Source organism: Sinocyclocheilus rhinocerous, unplaced genomic scaffold, assembly GCF_001515625.1.
Source record: "Sinocyclocheilus rhinocerous isolate Xijiao unplaced genomic scaffold, SAMN03320098_v1.1 scaffold749, whole genome shotgun sequence".
Taxonomy (NCBI): Eukaryota; Metazoa; Chordata; class Actinopteri; order Cypriniformes; family Cyprinidae; genus Sinocyclocheilus; species Sinocyclocheilus rhinocerous.
This window is the reverse complement of record NW_015653466.1, coordinates 1,027,437-1,050,207: the sequence shown is the minus strand read 5'-3', so window position 1 is coordinate 1,050,207 and position 22,771 is coordinate 1,027,437. Positions and strand designations below refer to the sequence as shown.

Genomic DNA, 22,771 nt, shown 5'->3' with positions numbered 1-22,771 from the left:
AGAATAGAATAGAATAGAATAGAATAGAATAGAATAGAATAGAATAGAATAGAATAGAATAGAATAGTCTTTGGTCATGCTGAGCATCTGATGATTCAAACTGGAGGATTCAGGTGCGCAGAGGCTCTACACAGCGCACAAAAGAACGAGTAATTAACCGATCAGCTGGAAAATTATCACTTGTGTCGGCAGAAATAAAATAAAGTAGACAGAGGACTATTGGGTTTAGTGTGAGAGATATAGAGTGTGACAGAAAGAGAGAGAAAGAGAGTGAAATTAAGTGCGCACAATGTGAATGAAGGAAAAAGGAAGAATGTTTCACAATCCCTCATTCCCAAAATAAATGTCTTCCATCTTCCATGAATCGTATTTAGCTCATTGGAGCAAGCTTACAGAAAACAGATTAACATTTATGAAATAAGCTAAATGAGGGATCTGATTAGAACAGTCTAAACAATTCATATTAGCATTGGGCTGCAGGAGATACAACACAGTACTTATGCATGCTGAAGTCAGGAGTGAGGAGGGCTAAATTTGCTATGTTATTTAGAATTTCTTCATGCCTTCACACTGCATTTAAGAAACTAGTGTTCACTTCCCATTCACACTAAGATTGATAATTCTAAAGATAAAGTTTTAATAGTCATTCTTATTCTGTGAGAATGGGAAGTCCATATCACAGCTATAACAATAATGACACAGACAAACAATATTGTTGGGATCACTTTCAGAATATTTTTTTCCTGTCGATGAATGATAAGATATAATAGGAGGATAGTTATCTGTATAGATATAATTTTTGGTGTGAAGGACCAGGCCTTTAGTGTCTGTTTCAATGGAAGATAATGTTCTGTTTATTATAAGGACACGCAGCAATTTTATCGCCTGTCACTTTAAATACTCAAGCTCGGGTGGATTTTGATTGGCTGTCAATGGTTTTATCATTCATCAGCTGGAAAAAAATGCTCTGAAAGTGATTCCAACAATATTCCTAGGTGTCTTTGTCGTTATTGTTGTGGTGTGGACTTCCCTATTCTCATAGAATTGGAATGATTATTATAACTTAAAGGGATAGTTCACCCAAAAATAAAAATTACCCCATGATTTACTCACCCTCAAGCCATCCTAGGTGTATATGACTTTCTTCTTTCAGACAAATGCCAGGCAAAAAAAAAAATTTGCCTGGCTCTTCCAAGCTTTATAATGGCAGTGAATGGTAGTTGATATTTTGAAGCCCAAAAAAGTCCATCCATCCATGAAAAAAAAGTGCTCCACACTGCTCCGGGGGGTTAATAAAGGCCTTCTGAAGTGCAGCAAGGGTGAGTAAATCATGGGGTGATTTTCATTTTTGGGTGAACTATCCCTTTAAGAGTTATAGTTATCATTACAGGTTTTTTGTCTTTGGTGTGAACGGGCCTTAAGGGGCCATTCCCATACAATGTGTTTTTGCATTTAAAATTTTGAATCAAAGGGTAGTGGAATGAAGAAAAAAAAAACAAGGTCTAAATACGAGTTTTTTTAAAAGAGGAACTTAAAACATTGGGTCATGCATGGGATGCTGCAAAAGGCATGAGACGCAAACAAAACAGTCTAAAACAGGGGTGCCCAAACACGGTCCTGGAGGGCCGGTGTCCTGCAGAGTTTAGCTCCAACCCCAATTAGACACACCTGAACCAGCTAATCAAGCTCTTATAGGCATACTAAAATCTTCCCACCAGGTGTGTTGAGGCAAGTTGGAGCTAAACTCTGCAGGACACCGGCCCTCCAGGACCGAGTTTGGGCACCCCTGGTCTAAAACGTCCATCTAGTGCATGTTTACACAGAAAAACAATGGAAAAGCAGTGCAGTGGAATGCAAAAAAAAAAAAACAAGTCCATAAGAATGACATTCTGTACAGAAATCAAAAGTACAGCTTTAGCTTCAATAGCATGTTCATTTACTACAATTAAATGTAAAAAACAACAATAAAGTCATAAGGAAAAATGGTCCTGATTTTAAAGGCCAAAAGGCCCAATGTGTTTTTAATTGATAGACATTACAAAGTTATGATTACTGCAGATCAATTTCACAAGGTCTCCTAGCTCTTTTCGTTTTATAAAACTGAACTAATGTAATATTATTTAACTAATTAGCAACTAAGCTAGTTTTATAAAATATTACAGACAATCACTAAGACTAAAAAAAAAAAAAAATTATGTCATCAGTGTAGGCTAATTATAGTGCAATAAAACTATGTCACTCTTAAAAGCAGTGAAACAGAATCTCAGGTGCACTCAAATGTGTTCAGCATTTGCTCAAGACTCAGCTTAACTCTAGAGCTCAAGCTCCCTGTCCAAACTCTGCATCCTCAAGACTACATCCTCACAATGCTAATCAAGCTGTGGAACCTGCGCTTACAATTCAGGTGAACCATCAGAGAGTGAGAGAGAGAAACCGAGAGAGAGAATTGAAATTGAAATCAAGAGAAGAGAGAAATTTCACGCAAGAGCAATTCCAAGGTTCCCCTGCACAGAAAAGACATCACACACTGCATCCTGAAATAAAGCTTAAAAGTCAAATCAAACTCAAAGCAGCCAATCAGAGAGAAACCGCTGACCAGTCTCTGTGCACAAGGACACACAGGAGCCCAGCTGATATTGACCAACATGGCCTTGCACTCATTCACATTTCAAGAGGAAAGACTCTTAAGCAGAGTTACTCTTTCAAAAACATAATGTATTACTGTTCTGTTTATTTATAATTATTCTAAATTAATATTTTATTTTAAATGCTTCAAAAGTTTGGTATCAGATTTTTTAATGTTTTTAATAGAAGTCTCTTATGCTCACCAAGGTCGCATTTATTTGATCAACAAGTATAGTAAAAACAGTAATGTTGTAAAATATTATTATAATTTAAAATAAATGTTTTGTATTCTTGAATGAATAGATGAACAACAGCATAAAATATCACATAATTATGGTTACATTTTATAATGATTAACAGAACATTTTACACTGTTACTTTTACGCAATCCTCAATATGAGGTTTGAGAAAGAAATTGGTGAGAGAAATTTGAGAAAGTGAATATAATGACTTATGAGGTGAAATGTGCAAACAAATCAAAAATCTTCACATTGAAAATTCTCACCAGTCTGATGCATCACTTCCTTAAATAAACCTAATTTCAACACCTCAGATAAAATCTGTGAGATTTGCTATTGTTTTCTCATATCACATCTGAAAACATTTGTTTGAGATGGAGATTCTTTTTAAGCGAGAATATCTCAGCAGGACCGAAGATGTTGTTAACTTTATCAATACAGCAACCCAAGCTCTCACAGAATCAGCCAAGTAATGAAGAAATGAGGTTGGTCTTGTGTGGGTACCTCCGCGAGTATCATATGGCACAAAATGAAATTGACTGTTTCCTTTAGAGTTAATGAACCTCTGTGCTCCCCTGAGCTCCCAGTACAGGGAACTGACAGAGGAGCTGGCAACCCAGAGCTCATTTTTCTGCCCAAACTAAAGTGCACTGTCACGTTTAATGTTCTGCTTAGTCACTTGTGACGAAGGATAAAGTGAGAAGAGTACAAAAAAAAAAAAGTAAGAAAACAGACTCATAAACCCAAGGGCTTCCCTATCATCTCAGATAAAGCACAGGAGTTCACCCAGCAAATACAAATAAAAAGCCAATTAAAGGGATAATAAGACCTTCCTTCATCTTTGGAACACAAATTAAGATATTTTTGATGAAATCCGAAAGCTTTCTGACGCTGCATAGACAGCAACGGAACTACCACGTTCAAGGCCCAGAAACATAGTAAAGACTTTGTTGAAATAGTCCATGTGACATCAGTAGTTCAACCATAATTTTATGAAGCTACGAGAATACTTTTTGTGCGCGAAGAAAACAAAAATATCAACTTTATTCAACAATTCTTCTCTTCCATGTCAGTCTCTGCCGCCATTAACGACAGTACCACGACACACGTGTTTGCATTCCTCTGCTTGTAAACAAGGCTCAGCGCATGCGTGTTCTACATCAGAATGACGGCTCCTGTGTCAGCAGGATCACACGCATGCATTACTCTCATGATTGGAGACTGATGCAGAAGAGAAGAATTGTTGAATAGAGTCGTTTTTTTTGTTTTCTTTGCGCACAAAAAGCATAGCTTCATAAAATTATGGTTGAACCACTGATGTCACATGAACTATTTTAACAATGTCCTGTTTCTGGGCCTTGAACGTGGTATTTCCGGGTCAGAAAGCTTTCGGATTTCATCAAAAATATCTTAATTTGTGTTCCGAAGATGAACAAAGGTCTTATAGGTTTGGAATAACATGAGGGTGAGTAATTAATGACAGAATTTTCATTTTTGGGTGAACTATCCCTTTAAATCTCATCTAACCACTTGAGACACTGAGCAGATGTCATTAGAAACATGCATGAGTGCAAGTTACTAATGGAAATCTTCTATTCTGGACTCTAAAGAGAGAGTGACTCTACTCAATAATGAGATAAAAAAGATAAAAGAATGTAAGTTATTTTCTAATGATTTGACAATGATCCCTTTTTGAGCTCAGCAATAAAAAAGTGAATAAAACAATAACAGCAGTAGCATACATGGGGAACATCATTTTTCTTCACTGCTTTGCTCCAAGTGCAAAACCTAGATTATACAAAATAATTTATGTGTATGAGGTATGCAATACAATATTTACATATGTCTGTATGCATTTATATTGTGATGTGATGTGTTGTATGGGGGGGGGGGACTTCTTTTTCCAGCAGCAAGTGGTCAGTGTCTTTGCTTCTAAGTCCCACTATAAAAATATAACTGAACAATCCTACCTTAACAACTGATGCTATTTTTTCAGACAAGGTTTTGCTCTTGTTATTTGCAAAACTGCATATTTGGAATTATTTACTTTCAAATTTGGAATTGGAATCTGTATTTCGTACGTTTATATGCAGTTGGAATCTGTGTAACTGAAAGACGTTTATAATAATTTAACAGAAATAATCCACAAATATTGTAAGACATTGTTGCTGGGTCACATATTGTGAAAGTACTGTAGAAACATTCAGATCAGTTCTGTTCACTTACACTAATATTATCAGCTGTACACTTTCAAATGAGACTTCTCACTTTTTAGTTGACTATTGAGCATTTGCTTCACAATTTCCAAAGTTTTTAACCACTTTTACTATGCAATTTATCACGAGCCGTTTTAGGGGGGCGTGGCAGAGTCTTAACTTTGATAAAGAATATCTCTTTGATTTTGAGACTTTAGTCTTTGCAACTTCAGGGATCTTATCTATGCACAATCAGCTTGTAACACTCCAAAGAGAAAGGAAAACTTGAAATCGCATCATATGACCCCTTTAAAGAAAAGTGAAAGATAAAATGCTTTGAAAAGGCCCCATAACAATCATACTGAATCAATTTTTTTAATTTTGTGTACAAATTGCACTGTTTTTTTATGTGAAGTGTCTAGTGTGACAATTACTGTGGTTTGTGTGCATCTTATTTGGGGGAAAAAAGCATCAACTCTTGTAAGACTGACTCTCTCATTTCTGAATTTCTCATTTATAAAACACATTTTCATGCATCTTGCTACAATCTAATATATCATAATATATTAAATATATTGTGCGATGGAGAATCCATCTATTAAACAATAATCATTGCCCTAGCTGACCCTCTTACCACAGGAAGCAACAGGCTCATGATAGAGAAATTTCTATGTAATCACTGTGCGTACACTCACGGTGTGCTTAATCAGTGTGTATATAATCAGTGTGTGTCTAATCACAGCTCTCTAAATTCCTAAATAGCTCCAACTGTCACAATCAGGGAAAAAAACACTCTACCGCACAAGCAGACACTCTCAAGGGTTGTTCCATGTGTGTGCATGTATGTGCGCATCTTCCAGAACTCACTTTTTTTCAGGCACCTCTTAATTCCCAGAGTAATGCGGGAAGGAGGAGTTCTGAGACAGCAGCACTAATTACAGTGTTTTCTGGAGGAATGTTTCAGGCTGTGGCCCAAAACAAATCCAGAGATATTAAACAGTTGTAACCTACAGTCAAGAGATGATAAGGTCAGAAACCACAGAAAGGGTGAAAAGTTATAACCCTGAATTTACATGTTTTAGTTTTCAGTACTAAGAGACTTCAATGATGTAAATGTAAAAATAATAATACTAATTTAGAAATGTACCTGTTTTCCCTTCATGTTATCTTAGGAAGTATCTCTAACCTACTTAAAACCCAGCAGGCAGCAGTGTTATTTTTATTATTATTTCTATACTACTATAGTACTTATTAATTAATTTTATTTCAGATAGTTGCCAAGTATTTTAAGTTTAATTTTTTTCATGTAATATTTATATTTTATTTTATTTTATTTCAATTAATGAAAAAGCATTCGTATTTCTATTAGGCGATATCGATAACCCAATATTTTCATGTTTTGGTTGAAAACTGATAAATGGCCAGTAAAAAAATATACTATTCTGTGCAAATAAATAAACAATAAAACATTTAAAAATAAAATTACCTGTTTTAGATAATTCAAGTGAATTTAGGCATCATAGTTTTGTAATTTACAGTATTAAAAATGTATATTCGTTCTGAGATATGCGAAAGATTACAATTAATGATTACATTTTTTGTGTTATTAAATTATTACCATTTTTAAAGGTTAATAGTAAGTGTTAGATGACGCACTAAATAATCTAAGCGTAAAAATGGAGGAAATGAGCATAAACCATTTAATATTTCGACTTATACCAATAAATACAAAAATTCTCTAATATCGACCACTAACCAATATGAACTCAATATATTGTGCATTCCATTCTAGTAATGTCAACCTAATACTTCAATGTTACTTTAAGTATTTTTTCAAGATAATCTCTGAGAGTCCAAACAGAACATGAGGGTTACACACAATGGGCTTAACAAGGTTTCATTGTGCAACACAGCACAGGAACATGTTTGTCGATGAAGGCTACATTTAAACTAGCAACCCACTGACCCTGCCACATTAATTCATTAATTTGTTCAGTCATTAATTTTCATGCCATCCTCTCGCTGTTTCCTGTACTTCTCTTGCTGTGTAGCAAAGCTTCCACAGAAGCACTATCAAATGCCTTACAGACACACACAGAAAACACTAGTCTGCCATTCAAGCTGATGGCACAAGCACACATACAAAACACGAAAAGCACCTTGCGGCTCTATGTCCATGAGTTCTCCTGTCATAACACGTTTTATAGTTCCAGATATGAGCTAAAAATAAAGGCAAGCCCATGGAGTGTTTTATTCAAAAGGCTTCACTTCCAAGACAACTAGGGAAAGAACAATAAAGTTACCTGCACTATGAACCACATAATACACTGTAGTAGGGACGGACTTTTAAAGTATGGTCGAATATATATGCAGTTTAGTGCTCATTATACAAAAAATAAAAATAAAAATAATAATAATAATATTGCCTGCATAAATTGCAACTGACCAATTAAACCAACATTAAACTCTGATCCAGAATTTTTGTGAACTGAGGCATGAAACATGATACATATATATGCTATAACCGCTGGACACCTGTAGCCTACTTTTGAAAGCTGACTGAGAAAAACAACAGTCTACTGAACTGGAAAAAATAACCTGACATTATAGTCTTCCAATTTTGGACTGATGCCTCTAATTAAACTAAAATGCAGAAATTGCTAATATTAAATAATGGCGAAATGGTCATCATTAATTGAACAAATGCTATTATATATATTGGCCAATCACTGACTGCATTCTAAGTAACTAGAACAAAATTCCACACCTGTGTGTTAAACTGATTTGAAGTATTTTTTTAAGTCAAGTCACTGAACTGAATAAACAATGTTTTAAAGATATTTACAGGTAAAGCAGCGATATAAGAAGCTTTAATAAACTCTCAGCATGGACCACAGAACCCTTCAGATCCCCAGTTAAAGGTGCTGCCTATCAGCATAAGTGCAAGATACAGAGAAGGCTGAGTTATTTCTGTAGAGCTGGTGTTTGAAACTGCAAATGAATGCTGCACCCTGCACTTACATTGACAGACAGCTGCATCTGGGAAGCTTTGTACTGCATCTGCTGCTGGCTTATGTAATATGTTTAAAATTGGTATCTTAGAGTAATTTTAGAGAACAGCTTAGATAATGGATGCATATTTTGTCAAATTTGCTCTGTCACAGTCACACGCACACATTTGTACTGTAGGATAGGAAGCAATCTTTGAATCCTTAAGCTTTTCCAGCAATATACACAGTCAGCCACAGCCTTCCACTGTTAACCCAACAGCATCAATTACTTCTCAATTGGACTAAGGTGTAAATGCCATCTAAACTCACACAACAAATGTGACTTTTTCTTTACAAAACTGATTGATTGCAATAGGTTAGCCCTGATATCGACTAATTATGTTTTGGCCGATTACCGATAAATGGATGATAATTAAAATCCATTCTATTTTATCTAAATAAATTAAAAATGTATTGTTTTAAATGCTACAAATGAATTTAGGCTTCACAACATTATAATGCATGTTATAAAATATTTATATTCATTTTGAGATTTGCATAAGATAACATTTAACAGTGTTATTAAAGTCTTAGTGTTTTTAAAGATTAACTTTGAGTGTTAGATGATGGCAAAGGTAATCTACATGTAATAATAATGGAAATCTGCATGTACAATTAAACATTCCACATCATCTGATTCTGATCAATTAAAAAAAAAAATTATCTGAATAGTAATATTTACAATTTCATGTTTTCCCAACATTGAGTAAGCACAACATTCAGGAATGAATATGTCACCCCAAATATTCAGATTAGTGGTCGTGGTCGATCAATGAAACTGTTTATATGACCAATTCTCAGAATTTGACCTTTAACCATATAACCTAATACTGGATGACTATAAACTGTATCAGTGCAGTTTGCATGCGAGTCTACTTTACAAAATGTCGTTTGAGATATACATATTTAATCTTGCATGCATAATAAAAATGGATAATTAGCCGTTTTAAAAATTGCACTCCAATGTAACTACAGCCAGTTCTAGGCTAAACAAAGACAGTACAAAGTCATTTACAAGTCATGATCAATGTTCAAGAACGTTAAATACACTGTTAAATAAAATGTTAAATAAACTTGGGTAATAATAAAAGTTACATTTATGTCAAGCCTAGATAAGCAAATGTTCGGAATTTTTGTAGAATCCACTGGAAATGCGACAGGTGAAAGTGTCACGCCTACTCGGCAGGTGAGTGATGTAATGCTGAGCTCTGCATCCCGCACGCTGCCGCACACAGACTCGTGAGCGAAGAGTAGACTTTAGTTTTCCTCTGCACGTTTTAAGAAACAAGCATGCACAATTTGCTGAACGTACCTTCTTCCACGCTGACATTCTAGGTATTCCTTGAGCTTGCGGCTACATGGTGAGGATGGCAGCGAAGTTTTGAGAGTGCATAGTGCTTAGCAGTCGCCGCCCCACGGGTGCAGATGAGCTGCTGTAGCGCTTGACCGCACAGCTGGATGGCGGAGTTTAGGACGCTGCACGCTCAGCCGCCATCATGATGAGGTCGGAAGTACGACGACGCAGAGAAGCAGCAGCACGACGGGATTTTCTTTGCAGTTTTAATGGCATATATGTGCGATTTTCTCCTGGATTCATATTAAATGTTTAAAATAGTCAGAAATTCAAGATTGATAACTTGAGCTATGTCTTAGCATTCATTGGTTATTGACCCACTGTTTACACCTCTTCGAAAAGTGGATTGTAATTAAAATAAAGGTTTGTAATTTTGTATACGCTAAGGGGAAAAGGTCATTATAAATCTCAGCCGCCGATATGTCCCTCAGAAAAGAAGGTAAGAAGTAAACATTGAATAAAACTATTTTAATTTGTTTACAATGCCCACGTGCTGGAGAACCTTGTCCGCTGCACGTGCTTTTTGTTGACATTCCTATATTCATGTTCTTGACTATAAACGAGCTGCATTAATTTGGCTTCCATGGTTGGAATACAAACGTTTAACGAAAATTCTAGTTTGGTGCATCAAGAAATGTCTGATTTAAAATTATATATATGTGCATGTTCTAAATTAGTATTCCAGTCCAAGGTCCTGCAAAGACTGTATCCTGCAGCCCAAAAGCAGAGTGTGCTGCAACCTGCTGCTGCCCAGGAGCGGAGCATAATTGCACCTGTGCCACCTGTAGAAAGACCTCAGTCCATCACACCCAATAAGTCAGGTCTTATTGAGTTTACTTCGTACTTGCTTAAGTCATTAAAAGAATAGATCACCCAAAACATGCACTCACCCTCTGGCCATCCAAGATGTAGATGAACCTGTTCCTTCATTGCAACAGATTTGGATTTAGCATTACATCACTTTCTCACCAATGGATCCTTTGCAGTGATTACTCGTGGATTATTTGGTGTTTTTATCAGCTCTTTGAAATCTCATTCTGACGGCACCCATTCACTACAGAGAATCCATTGGTGAGCAAGTGATGTAATGCTAAATTTCTCCAAATCTTTTCTGATGAAGAAACGAACTCATCTACATCTTGGATGGTCTGAGGTTGAGTGCATATTCAGCAAATTTTCATTTTTTGGGGCAAAGTATTCCTTTGAAGTCTTAACAAAGGGAATTAACTGCTCTTTCTTTCTCTTCCTCTTTTAGGTAATGAGAAGAGTACAGCTGTACCAGGCAAAAAGCTCTACACTGTTCTTCCTCCTCCTGAAGGCTACCTCAATAATAGTGAGGAGGATTTGGTCACACCATCCAATCCAGATCCCATTGACTCAGAGGACAGCCCAGCCGGTGAGTTGTTAACAACCCTGTTGAATCTGATTAATAACACTTCATCTCTTCGATTAAAAACATCACCATCCTTCCTTTTATTTGATTTCTCTTTCATTCACTCTCCAGCAGGAAATGGATATCGGTAGTTGTGGTGAAGTGATCCTAGTAATGCCTGCAAATAATCCTGACAAATTATTTGTCACTGTGAATAATATTAGCCATTCTTCAACTGTATATTGACATCCTGTTTTATATTTTACTTTTGAATTATTTAGACTAATCAGTTATTTTTAAAGTTTGGGTGATATGTTGTTGTGGATCCAAATGATCAAATCATTTGATTCAGTGGAGCTTATTATTAAGCCACAGCAACCAGAATTAACAACCTTATTCAAAAATAGTTTGGATTTCTCATCTTGAAAAAGACACAAAGTTAGTAATTTGTAGGTTTAATTCACACAAATATTGAAACAAAAGGTAATCAGACCGTTTGAGATAATTGATTTTCTCTGATTGTCTCATTGTATGAGCTGTATGCTGTTGAGCTGAATCTTTGCTTCCTGCAGTGTGTTGCTCAGATGTGCGGTCAGTTTCTTGGTTCTGAATACAGATGAAAAAAATCAATAGCTTAGCACATCTCAGTATGTTTGTATAGTCCTGAGGAGCTTGAAAAGCCTGCAGAAAATTACGGAAAGGGCAAAGGGATATGTGTGTGTGTGTGTGTGCTATCCACTCTGGTAATTACCTCTTAGTATAGTATGTGCACATTTCTTGTAGGATGATTTTATTTGAAAGAGTCTACCAAGAGCATAAATGTAAATGTAAAGAGGCTGTAACTGATGTCATTCAGTTGTTATAGTGAATTTATTTAAATCTGTTCTTGGCAAATCAACCACTTTAAACCACTTTTTCTAGAGAATGGAGCCTTATGCCTGTCAGATTTAAATACTCTTTGTAATAATTCTAATGCTGTGAGAAAGTCCAAAATCCACCTCACCAATGAGCCATTTTTTGATTTTACAGATGCTGATGACCATGAGTTACTTAAGAGGAGGAAAAGGAGGAGAAAGAAAAAAGGGTTACCCATTACCACAGAGGAAGTATCCACCCCTCCAGCAGAGGGCGATGTGCTGGGGCAAACAGATGCTGCACATCCCAGTGATGAAGGGGACACTAGAAGCTCAGTCAGCACAGAGCGGCTCAGCAAGAACAGAAAGAGGAAGATGAAGAAAAAACGTCACAAGGAAAAAGTCCTCACTCTTGGATTGATGCCTCGAGCAAGAGCTGTTGAATTCATGTATGCACAGAGTGGAGATGGAAATTCAGAGGAAGTGCTCAACTTCCTTCTTACCACACAGGAGAGCTACCTCTCTGATCGCAAATCCTCTGGTATAACATTTAACTATACACTAAAATTATTACTTTTTTCCATATTAAGGATATAAAGGACATTGAGGATATACTGTACAAAAAAAAACAGCATTTAAATGAAACAAATATTTTTAACAATGTAAAAATGTAATGCATCTTTATTGAATAAATGTGTTTATTCATATATATGTATATATAATAACAATAAAATAAACATATATATTGCTACTCTTCTCTTCAGGCTCCTGTGAAGAAAGCGGCCCCTCTCTTTCCCTCACTGCAGCGGAGGCTCTGTTCTCTCATCTCTCAGGCAGGACACTGCCCCCTGCTGAGATCTCAAGGCTGTGTGGACTCAGGGCTGTACTGGTGAAGAATGAAGAGCAGTTAAAATCAAAGCTGCAAGAATTCAGAGATACAAGCACATTACCTGCAGGTGAGTGAGGGCGCTTAGACCTCACATGTCTGAACATCAAGCATATGTGTTTTTAATTCATAGTAATGGCTGCAAACAATAGAATACAACTCAGAGAAATATTAGCCATAATCTTTTAAGATGTCTTTCTTTACTCAACATTTGATCTTACCAAAAGACTCAACATTTGATCTTGCCAAAAGACTTTTTTACACTGAACTAAAATGCCCACAAATACATTATCATTCAAAAGTTTGGGGTCAATTTTTGTTTTTCTTTAATACTTTTATTAAAATTAAAATAAAATAAATAAAATGTTTAAAAATCTGTGTTTACAAAGAATGTGTCCATAGTGTTTTTGCTGGCATGACTTTTCATGCACATATGTATGTATGTGTGCATGTGTTTGTGAAGTCAGATTAGACCTTAACAAGATGATCAGTGTTTTACTGAGGAGCTACAAGCACACAGCAGATTCAGGGCGTTCCACACAGGTGTCCATGGTGACTCCTAAACATAGCCTCCGTCTCCACGACAACCACAGGACATGCCATTTATCCATTTATCCACAGCAGGTCATTGACCCTGTTACTCTGCTGTTGAAGCAGTGTGGTTTCCCCTCTAACTTCCTAATAACAAAAATTTGTATGGAAATACAGGTGCAATGGTGCATTTCAATAAAGCAGTTTTTTTTTTTTATTTATCAGTTATTTAACCAGGCCAGTCCCATTGTGATTTTGATCTCTTTTACAAGAGATATCTGGCCAAAATATCAACCAAATTCAGACAGTAGAAAACAAAAATAGATAAAACCTTGGCAAAAACATTAGAACACACATAAACATGGGTAAATGTTATATTTAGATGATTGTTTCTTTCTCTTTCTTGTTTTACAGATGAGGTTTCAGTAGTCTGCGCTCTTATTCAGTATTGGCTGGCAGAGATTCTGCCCATGCAGAGACAGCAGAGGACATGAAGCCCCCAGATTCAGTGCCTGAGAGGAAAATGACTGTGAATAACCAGCAGGTCTCTGATTGTAATATCTCATTATGAAAGAGATCTTCAGTCATGCTGTTTTATAGTCAAGGAATTCAAGAAACTCGGCATCAATCAGCTGTAGCAACAATTTGGATTCTTTTTGAAGACCAAGAATGATATATTCTAGTTTATTTTGCCTTCACATTAATAATTACCTAAGAAAAATATATTTTCACACATTCTCTGCTGCTTGTTCTTTCTTCATAGGGCACCAGTACACTCTCAGAGATGTATATTCTTCAAAACAAACACTAAAGTATCGTTATTGACCGTGACGCTGGATCAACGGTCTTCTTTAGCTCATTATGAGGAGTCTGTGGTTTAGCCTCTTAGCAGCTAATTATCTTAACATCACAAGGTCAGCAGCCCCTCACTGATCTCACAGCCTGTTTGGATCATGACATTTAAGCTTTTGCGCAGTAGACTGCTCGCTAACATCATTTACCCAAACCAGTGCCTCATTTGCATTTTCTTTTTCTATTCAATGAGCTACTTTGGGCCATCGATGTGACGAGCCACTGTGACTTTCAGTGTGACTAGAAAAATATGTTTTAGTGCAGTTGTTAAGATATTTATTAAAGTTTTAATTCAATTTGTGAGAGAAAAACAAACGTGTGCTTGTTTTCAATGATTATTTGATATACCTACCTGCAGTGCACTATATACTATGATCCATTTAAACTGATTCAATGGCTTATCCATGACGTCAAGGAAGGATGACTTTAGCTATACAAGCGTCTCTAGACTGCTCCGTGTGTTTGTGCTAATCTGTGATGCAAGGCAACCTGCAACATAGGTTTGGATGCCATTATAGGTTCACACAGATCTGGGTTGGCTCAGACAGAGAATACGTTTTTTATTGCTTCCCATTAGGTTAGTGTTTAGAAATAATAACCCTGCTGTTTCTCTCAGCTGGAATATGATGTGGAGGACACAGCAGGTGTGATGATGGTATTATAGCGGCTGAAAATAACAAAATAAAATTGCTACGGTTTATGGATCAGGACTGAATATGCCCTCAGAAGATGAGAGGCAATCCTGCAAAGAGGTGGAGCAAATATCTGCCAGTCATAAGTGCTCGGAAAAGCAATTTAATTTAAACCTACTAAATGATCTGCCACTGTGTGAGGTCTGTTTATTTAACAGGTCCTCATAAAACACAAGATTTGTCAGTCCCCAGTGAGGCCCTGAACTCACAGAGAGATAAAACATTGTGTGGTTGAAGGGTCTATAGTACTGTGTTGTGAAAGACAATATTCTGCTGTCCCTCATTTATTATGTTCTCTACCCTGAGGCAGAACACTAGACAGGTTCATTTTGAAGTGTAGCAACAAACAGATGTTTAACTAGGCGAATAAGTGAGACATAATGTTGGCAGAAACATCTACGATATCCTGTTTTTGTTTCTAGGATCTTCACTAGCATCCATAAGTCTGGGGTCAGTAAGGTTTTTTTTTTTTTTTTATGGATGCATTAAATTGATCAAAAGTAACAGTAGAGACTTTTACATTGTTAAATAAGGTTTATATTTCAAATAAATGTTGTTCTTTGTAACTTTCTATTCATCAAAGAATCCTGAAAAAAATCTATCCCTTTCAATTGCATTTATTGCATTATATTAATGTTTCAGCTTCAGTAAAGCCTCTTAAAAATAAAAATTCAATTCCATGAAAATATTAAGCATCACAACTGTTTTCAACATTGATAATAATAAATGTTTCTTGAACACCAACTCAGCATATTGGAATCATGTCTGAAGGATCATGTGACACTGAAGTAATGGCTGCTGAAAATTCAGCACAGTCATCACAGGAATAAATTACATTTTAAAACATATTCAAATAAATATATTCAAAATTATATTAAAAAAAGTTGTAATATTTCACAATATTACGGTTTAATATTTTTGATCTAATGCAGCCTTGGTGAGCATCAAGACTTATTTCAAAAACTTAAAAAATATTATCTGGAAAAAAAACTTTTGAATGGTAGTGTAAATTCACTTTAAATATTCTCTCTTCAGTTAGAGTTTGACTTCTAACCCCTCAGAAAAGTTGATGCCTCATCAAGTTATGCCTCATACACAAACTGTCGTGGAGTTACCCATAGTACTATAGTTTATTCTATAGTAATACATAGATATTCTTGGTGTATGAATATGCTAGTCATAAAGTACCATGGTATTACTATCTAATTTTTGTTTTATAATTTTTTTTATGTTTTATTTTATTTATTTTTACTTGTTTAGTTTTTAATGTTGTTTTGTTTTGTTTTTCTGATAACTGGGTCACCGCTGACCTGTGTGACTAGACTTTATAGCCCTTTCCGGCTTTACACATGCCAGGCTATACAAGGATGTCGTCCTTCACAACAACTTAACCCTGCATCCCTCACTGTCGCCACTGTCGTCATAGCTAGCATGTCCATGTGCGTGCTAGCCTCTTTTAGGTAATCTCATTGAGAGAGAGAGACAGACAGACAGGGCCTCTCTCTATATAAGCTCTGATCAGAGCAAGACAGTGATAGACGTGCAGTCCTACTTGAGTGAGCTCTATCCTCTAAGAAGCCTCTTTCTGTCAGGAGAGAAACAAGGAACCAGAGGAAAAGGTCCTGCTCACAATCAAAGCTCCCAGGCCTATTGACTAAATTGATTTGTTTTTTGGTCTTCCACGTCCTACTTTAGGACACATCCGATACTTGCAGGTGAGTAAAAGAATCTGGGCAGATGTGCAGGTTATGAATAAAAACCTGTAGAATAGTACAGATAAACTGAATTAATCATCTGCAGATGCTTATAGTTTTGTATATATAAAATATGTGTATTTACACCTAAATTGGGGCAGAACTGCAGGGCTAAACTCATAAAGCTGACTGGATGTTGATGAAATTGTGAATAATCTTGTTCTATAATTCAAAAATTTTTGCAACGTTCCACATGGTTTGATTTCAGTTGCTATTATCTCCAGTTAGGTCTTTAATTGACCATTATTACATTAGAGATTTGTTGGATTTACATTCCATTATAAGTTGTTGTAGAATTATCATAATTTACATTAGTGTATTCTGTGATTGTTTTAACATTTAATATTTCACAGCCAAATGAAATGAGTCATCAGTCAGGCAGGTTAATGTGTTTCTAATTAAACATAATCTGAAGGTTAATGTTTGTCAGTTCATCATACAATATAACCATGTATTTCCACTCTCTTTCAGACATCCGCCGTACAGACTGTGACCCACAGAGCTCACAAATTTGTAGTGCCACAGGTCACTGTTTTTCTGGGTGCGTTGGGAATTGCGATGTCTGGATACAGCTCTCGCCAACTCGCTGTTCACCACCGTCCCTCCACACGCATCCTGAGCTGGATGTCCAAACCTGCCATTAATGTTGATAGCCCGGGTTCCCCAGGTCGAGCCCGTCTGGCTTCAGCCAATACTGCCATGGCATCCATCAAAAAAGATGAACAGGATCAACCTATCAAAAACACAGGTGACACCGAGCAACCTGTGAAGGCATCACCTGGCATATGAAAAAAAAAGAAAACTTCAGTCATACAAGGGACTTGTGAGGTCTTACTGTGTAAGATGGAGCATAGTCAATAATTTAGTCTGTAGTTATTTGGAAAGTGCCTTTGTACAAGAAAGCCGGTTTGCCCTGATTAGATTGTGTGTATTTATGAGGTTGGCCGAAGTTGCACAAATGATTCAGCAGATCTGTAATAAAGACCAACTGTCAGTTTGCTGATGAGTCATACATTAAGTTGACATCCTAGTGAAAATCACCTGCATTTTTTTAAAATCTGTCCAAATATACAGGCATATTTGTTTGATGATGCCATGCTTGGGCACTGTCACTGGTCGAACGATAATGTGAAATCCAATGATTTTCAATTTGCTGAATCAAGCCCACATACCAGCCATAATTTGCACACGTCGGTCAATGACATCCTGATGACTGGTTCATTACTTAGAAATGTATTTACAGTCACGATAACACCCACTGTGACAGACATGTTTCCTAAGCTGAATCACTTCCTGCAGATTAGTTTGCTGAATTTATTTACTGGTCTTGTTCATGAGATGTAATCATACAGGTAGGCTGTAAATGAGTCAGGAGCTGGTTCTCAGGTCTTATAGAGCGAATATGGTGTGTTCAAAAACAGTACTGTATACAGAACAGAATGCAACTAGCCTACATGCAGATATTTGGGATGATTGTATAATCTTTTTAAATGCTTATTTTAGCTGTTTTATATGGCTACAGTATTACAGCCCTAATAACAATCTATCTTATAAACAATTCATACAAAATATTTATACATTTAGCTGTGTATGAATTTACATGTTATGCAAATAAAAACTATAACTAAATAAAAAACTTAAATTAAAAAAATATTTTTCTTAGGCTTTTTTTTTTTAAGTCAATTAGTTTCATGGTGTATGTTTTTTATTGCGGTAAAAAAAAAATCACTTAAGCTTTATTGCATTGCAGTCATTCAGGTCAGATAAACTATAGGCTAAATAACATTAACTTCTGTTGCTCCTCAAGGTAAGCCTTTAAATTAGGATAAGGATTAGGGTCAGCATCAGGTCAGAAATTAAGTTTAAGGTGAACTGACAGGCTGCCTGTATTGTTCATTAAGCTTTATAAATCATACTTGAACTGGCATAAACCCTTAATAATGATGATGTTAATGAGAAGAATGTACTCACACGTGACTCCTGATGGAAAGAAACTCAACTCGTATGTTAAGGGTGTTTACGCAGGCTGCCTATGTGATTTGTTGCTCCTTCAAAAGCTGAGGACAGTGAGATTATTTGAATGAAGCTTTAGACCTAGTTCATGCTGTCTCCAGTAGTAGGCTAGCACTCCTCAGTCCTCATGAGGGGGCAAAAGGACAGTTTACCCACATCCTGCACTGCAGTCTGCTCATGGTCTGCTCTTGTCCCGTGAAGCCATGCGACTCCACCAGTGACAACATGTAAAACTTGGAAGTCAGTCCCGGTAAATACAAGACCTTCGATTAGGTGTGTAAGCAACAAAAACTATCCATTATTATTGTTTTCGCTATCGTATAGGTGTATATATTAGTCATTTGTATAAGAATTGTATGCGGTAATTTTCTCCTATATTGAAATGCTCTCTGTCCGTGTAATCTGTTAATTCATTATCTTGCTTTAAAGTAGTAGTAGTTGTTGTTGTTATTGCATCTTCATTAGCTTAGTTAAAAGTTGCTAGTTCATTAAAGTGAAGTTATAAGTTATATTAAAGTGATATTAGCTGTAAAGTAGGAGAGACTGGAAAGTGTAACACGCGGAAAGTTTTAACCAATTAGAAATTATAAAAAGGTAGTGGTTAATTATTGTTTTAACCCTGATCTGTTCTATTAGACTACAACAGTATTAATTCATTAGATTTAATTAATTCATTTGATTACACTACAAAAATGTTTCTACAGACTACAGCAAAAAAACTAAAAAAACAAAACAAAAACGTTATATTGTATGATGAACTGACAAACGTTATTATAATTGTTAGTAGTAGTAGTATCGATATTAATAAGAGTAATGCTTAAAATGTATGCTAAGTTCTATTGGGATCAACATGGTAGCAAATTTAATTCCATGTTTGTTTTGGTTCTCTCTGACTGCTAAGTTCAAAATCCTATGCATTGTTCACTTCAGACTGAATGGCAATAAAAAGTTATTATGCAAACAATACAATTTACTTTACCTGTTCAACATACAGTGATGTAATGGCATTGTTGGGTGCTGTTCTTCCCTGATAGCACACGTACATCAAGGAGACGTCTATTTGATGTCTGCATTTACATCTGCAAGAGGTATTGCTATAGGACATTTCCTATCAGATGTCAAATAGACGTTTAGAAAATGTCTTTAAGATGTTTAAGATTTAATGAATGTATGTAAAACTGACATCTTAAAGACGTCTATCAGATGTTTGTACACAGCAGATGCTTTCCAGATTAAGCGATCTTTAACTGACATCTTGCAGATGTATGTGTGCTATCTGGTACCAACCAAATGGTGCCATTTATCAGTAGTCTTTATGTTGTGACGACCAGTAAAAAACTGTGAATATTAATGAGTCAAACGGATTGTCAGTCTATCTCTTCCATACAAGACCCAATTTTATATTCTATATGTTAATTATTTTGAAATGACATAGAAACAAAATGTGTTACAACACTCCCTGGTCTTCCCTAATCTATGTGCTCCTCCTCACTCTCACAGCAGTGTAAGTTTAGTAGTGTCCATGGGCTTTTGCATTTTCATGCAAACCTTACCACAAACCTCATTCAAATTTCCCTACCATTGGTGGAGAGCTTTCTGAATATATGTGAACTCAGTATGAGCAGAGATACTAATACAAAATCTTTTTATCTTTTATCTTTAGAGTTATTGATATGTAGTTTTGACAACACCACTGTGTTTGGATATTGGATGAAAAGTTGGACACAACTTGTGTGCGAATAAACTATGTGTATGATTTTTTTGACATCTATAGAGTGAAACAAGCTGTTGGTAACATGGGGAATAACTCTGGAAAAGAACGACATGGATCTGCAGGTAACTAGCTTTTGACAACAAACACACAGATATTCAGTGTTTTATTGAGATACCCCCCAAGGCGCAGGGACATACAAAGGGATTTTTCACAAGAGAAAAAATAACAGCAGAGACAGAGAGAGATATATAGACATAAAAAAAGAAAGAAAGAAAAGAGTGCTGTGTGAAGAGTAGATTCCAGGTATGTGTATGTTGAATATTAAAAAAGAAAGAACTGCAGGAGAGTTATTAAATGTATTAGAGCGAGAGTCATTATTGGAATACTGTATTGTAAATTCTTCCCTGTTATTGGTGGTGTCCAGAGCCCTCAGACTCACTGACTCAGCAAACCTTTCCCACCCATGGAGACAACAAAGGATTCTTAATGGAGAACACCCCTTCCCCCTCCCACACACACACACATACACTCACACTCACACACATTCAATCAAATCTGTTCCTGTTGGTTTAAAAAAAAAAAAAAAAAGCAAATAGTGAAACCTGCATTTTTTTAGAAAACTAAAAACTTTTCTCAAATGATTAGTTCACCCAAATTACCCATTTACTCACCCTCATAACATTCCAAATCTGTATGACTTACTTTTGTACATGGTGCAAGTGTCATAAATTTAGTCCATATGACTTGTGCACTAAGTATTCTGAAGCTATACAATAGCTTTGTGTGAAGAACAGACAAATTTGTAAGTTGATATGTGGCAAAATTTGCCAATGGAATATGAAAAATAAATTGATTTTCTTTTTTTTATTGCAACATAATAAGGGGATTTATATACAACATTGTTTGATGATGGGTTTTACAGAGCTTAAACGGTTAGTTCACCCAAAAATGAAAATTCTGTCATTAATTACTCACCCTCATGTCGTTCCAAACCCGTAAGACCTCCGTTCATCTTCGGAACACAAATTAAGATATTTTTGATGGAATCTGACAGCTCTCTGATCCTCCCATAGACAGCAAGGGTACTACCACGTAACATTTTCTACGTTATTTGTGCTTTGATTTGAACAAAAACAACGTATCCGTGTGGTGCGGCTGACACAGAACAACATACGCTGTTTGCGTTCAGTGGATACTCTCCAAAATGGCGCTAGGGTGACGCGGAGGAGACGAATTGTTGAATAAAGTTGTTTTTTTTTTTTTCTTTTGCGCACAAAAAGTATTCTCGTAGCTTCTTAAAATTACGGTTGAACCCCTGATGTCACATGGATTATTTTACCGATCTCCTTGCTACATTTCTGGACGTTGATCGTGGTAGTACCCTTGCTGTCTATGGGAGGGTGAGAGAGCTGTCAGAATGCATCAAAAATATCTTTTTTTTAAAATCTAGTTATTATGTCCTTCATACAGAATTCTTACTAAGTTGACTGATCTGAGAAGGAAAAGAAAATAAATGTTCTTAAAAGATGCACTTAAAATAGGGGCAGAATGATAAAGGATATATTATATGTAATTTAATATATAAAGTATTAATATTATTTATTTATTTTTATTATTATTTAAAAATGCATTTTAAAATGCATTTTAATTGGTAGTCATATAATTCTGTATCCAGACAATGTCTTCTTGTCCTCTGAAATCATGAATATTAACCTCATTCTGAACATCCCATGAATAACGGAAATAAAGTTTCATTTCTGTGACACACTAATCTACGCACACAAGTTATCATGTCAGGAAATGTTTTATATAAAGGGACATCTATCAGTTCTGAGAGCTCCACCTCTGTCTCTCTGCAGGCACTGCTGCGGACACGTATGAAACACCTCCTGCCTCGCCGATTAATCTTATTTCTACCTGCTCACCAACCACTCAGCTGGTGTCCATTTCCAACTATACAAGCACAGCCATCCCTGAAATGGCTCAAGACACTCTGAGTTCCACCAATCAGAATGATGAGCAATTGTTGGACTGCAGGACAGGGCCTGCGATGGAGGCTGAGGATGGATTCAAGATGACAGAATCACCTAGGCAGGTGTCTCATCCTTCAGGTGTGTATGTGAATGGAAACACAGAAGTGGACGCAAAACTCCTACAGGAGTGTTTGAACACACTGCAGCTCAACAACAGTGAAGAATCCACATACATACTGAACGGTGAGTCAGGCAGTCATGCTGTGTCCACTCGTTCATTAAAGGGGTCATATGATGTTGCTAAAAAGAACATTATTTTGTGTAGTTGGTGTAATCTTAACCACTGATTTCTAGTCGTGTCCTCTTTTGGAAGACCAAACAAAGTATTTTCGCTTTCACAACGAAACACACAGCGTCTTCACAACATGGCGGCGGCGGTGGCAGCAACTAGTGATGGGTCGTTCTTGAACGATTCATTCATTTTGAACGAATCTTTAATATGACTCGGGAAGAACGAATCGTCTCAGGGAGTGATTCGTTCAATCGCGCATGCGCAACATCCTATAGGTTCTGTACTGGATTTAGTCAAGTAGTTCACCTGTTTCGAGTCTTCTGGTTTTTCGAGTCATTCGTTCATCACGTGACAGCCCCATAAGTTTACCCTATG

General features: G+C 36.3%; 3 protein-coding genes across 7 annotated transcripts in view; 2 read left to right on the top strand and 1 right to left on the bottom strand.

Annotated features, from left to right (window-relative positions):
- The window catches only part of LOC107715999 (disks large-associated protein 2-like), a 148,241-nt gene extending 138,746 nt beyond the window's left edge, over positions 1-9,495 (bottom strand). Inside the window, exon 1 of the mRNA XM_016522295.1 lies at positions 9,422-9,495. Coding sequence (XP_016377781.1) covers positions 9,422-9,439 — 18 coding nt within the window. The 5' untranslated portion in view covers positions 9,440-9,495. The remainder of the gene's footprint in view (positions 1-9,421) is intronic.
- Positions 9,496-9,613: 118 nt separating this feature from the next.
- Positions 9,614-13,924, top strand: LOC107715997 (glutamate-rich protein 1-like). 3 transcript variants are annotated; one of them, XM_016522293.1, is made up of 7 exons: positions 9,614-9,683; positions 9,850-9,902; positions 10,141-10,284; positions 10,719-10,859; positions 11,865-12,230; positions 12,454-12,645; positions 13,521-13,924. In XM_016522293.1, exons 2-7 carry the CDS (start codon positions 9,884-9,886, stop codon positions 13,598-13,600), a joined length of 942 nt encoding a protein of 313 aa, XP_016377779.1. In that variant the 5' UTR covers positions 9,614-9,683; positions 9,850-9,883; the 3' UTR covers positions 13,601-13,924. The 3 variants fall into 3 exon arrangements, with proteins under 3 accessions (XP_016377779.1, XP_016377780.1, XP_016377778.1); XM_016522294.1 differs by having other exon boundaries at positions 9,634-9,703; positions 9,849-9,902; XM_016522292.1 differs by having other exon boundaries at positions 9,649-9,723.
- Positions 13,925-18,407: 4,483 nt separating this feature from the next.
- Positions 18,408-22,771, top strand: part of LOC107715996 (cytospin-A-like) — an 18,092-nt gene continuing 13,728 nt past the window's right edge. For 2 of the 3 annotated variants that reach the window (XM_016522289.1, XM_016522288.1), the window contains exons 1-3: positions 18,408-18,690; positions 20,192-20,253; positions 21,991-22,347. In XM_016522289.1, coding sequence (XP_016377775.1) covers positions 20,214-20,253; positions 21,991-22,347 — 397 coding nt within the window. In that variant the 5' untranslated portion in view covers positions 18,408-18,690; positions 20,192-20,213. The remainder of the gene's footprint in view (positions 18,691-20,191; positions 20,254-21,990; positions 22,348-22,771) is intronic. The other variant, XM_016522291.1, reaches the window with a different exon arrangement.

What these genes read in the sequence shown, in the direction of transcription:
- LOC107715997 (XM_016522293.1), top strand. An exon ending in CATCACACCCAATAAGTCAG is followed by an intron (nt 10,285 to 10,718) that starts GTCTTATTGAGT and finishes TTCCTCTTTTAG; the next exon opens with GTAATGAGAAGAGTACAGCT. An exon ending in CTCTGATCGCAAATCCTCTG is followed by an intron (nt 12,231 to 12,453) that starts GTATAACATTTA and finishes TCTTCTCTTCAG; the next exon opens with GCTCCTGTGAAGAAAGCGGC.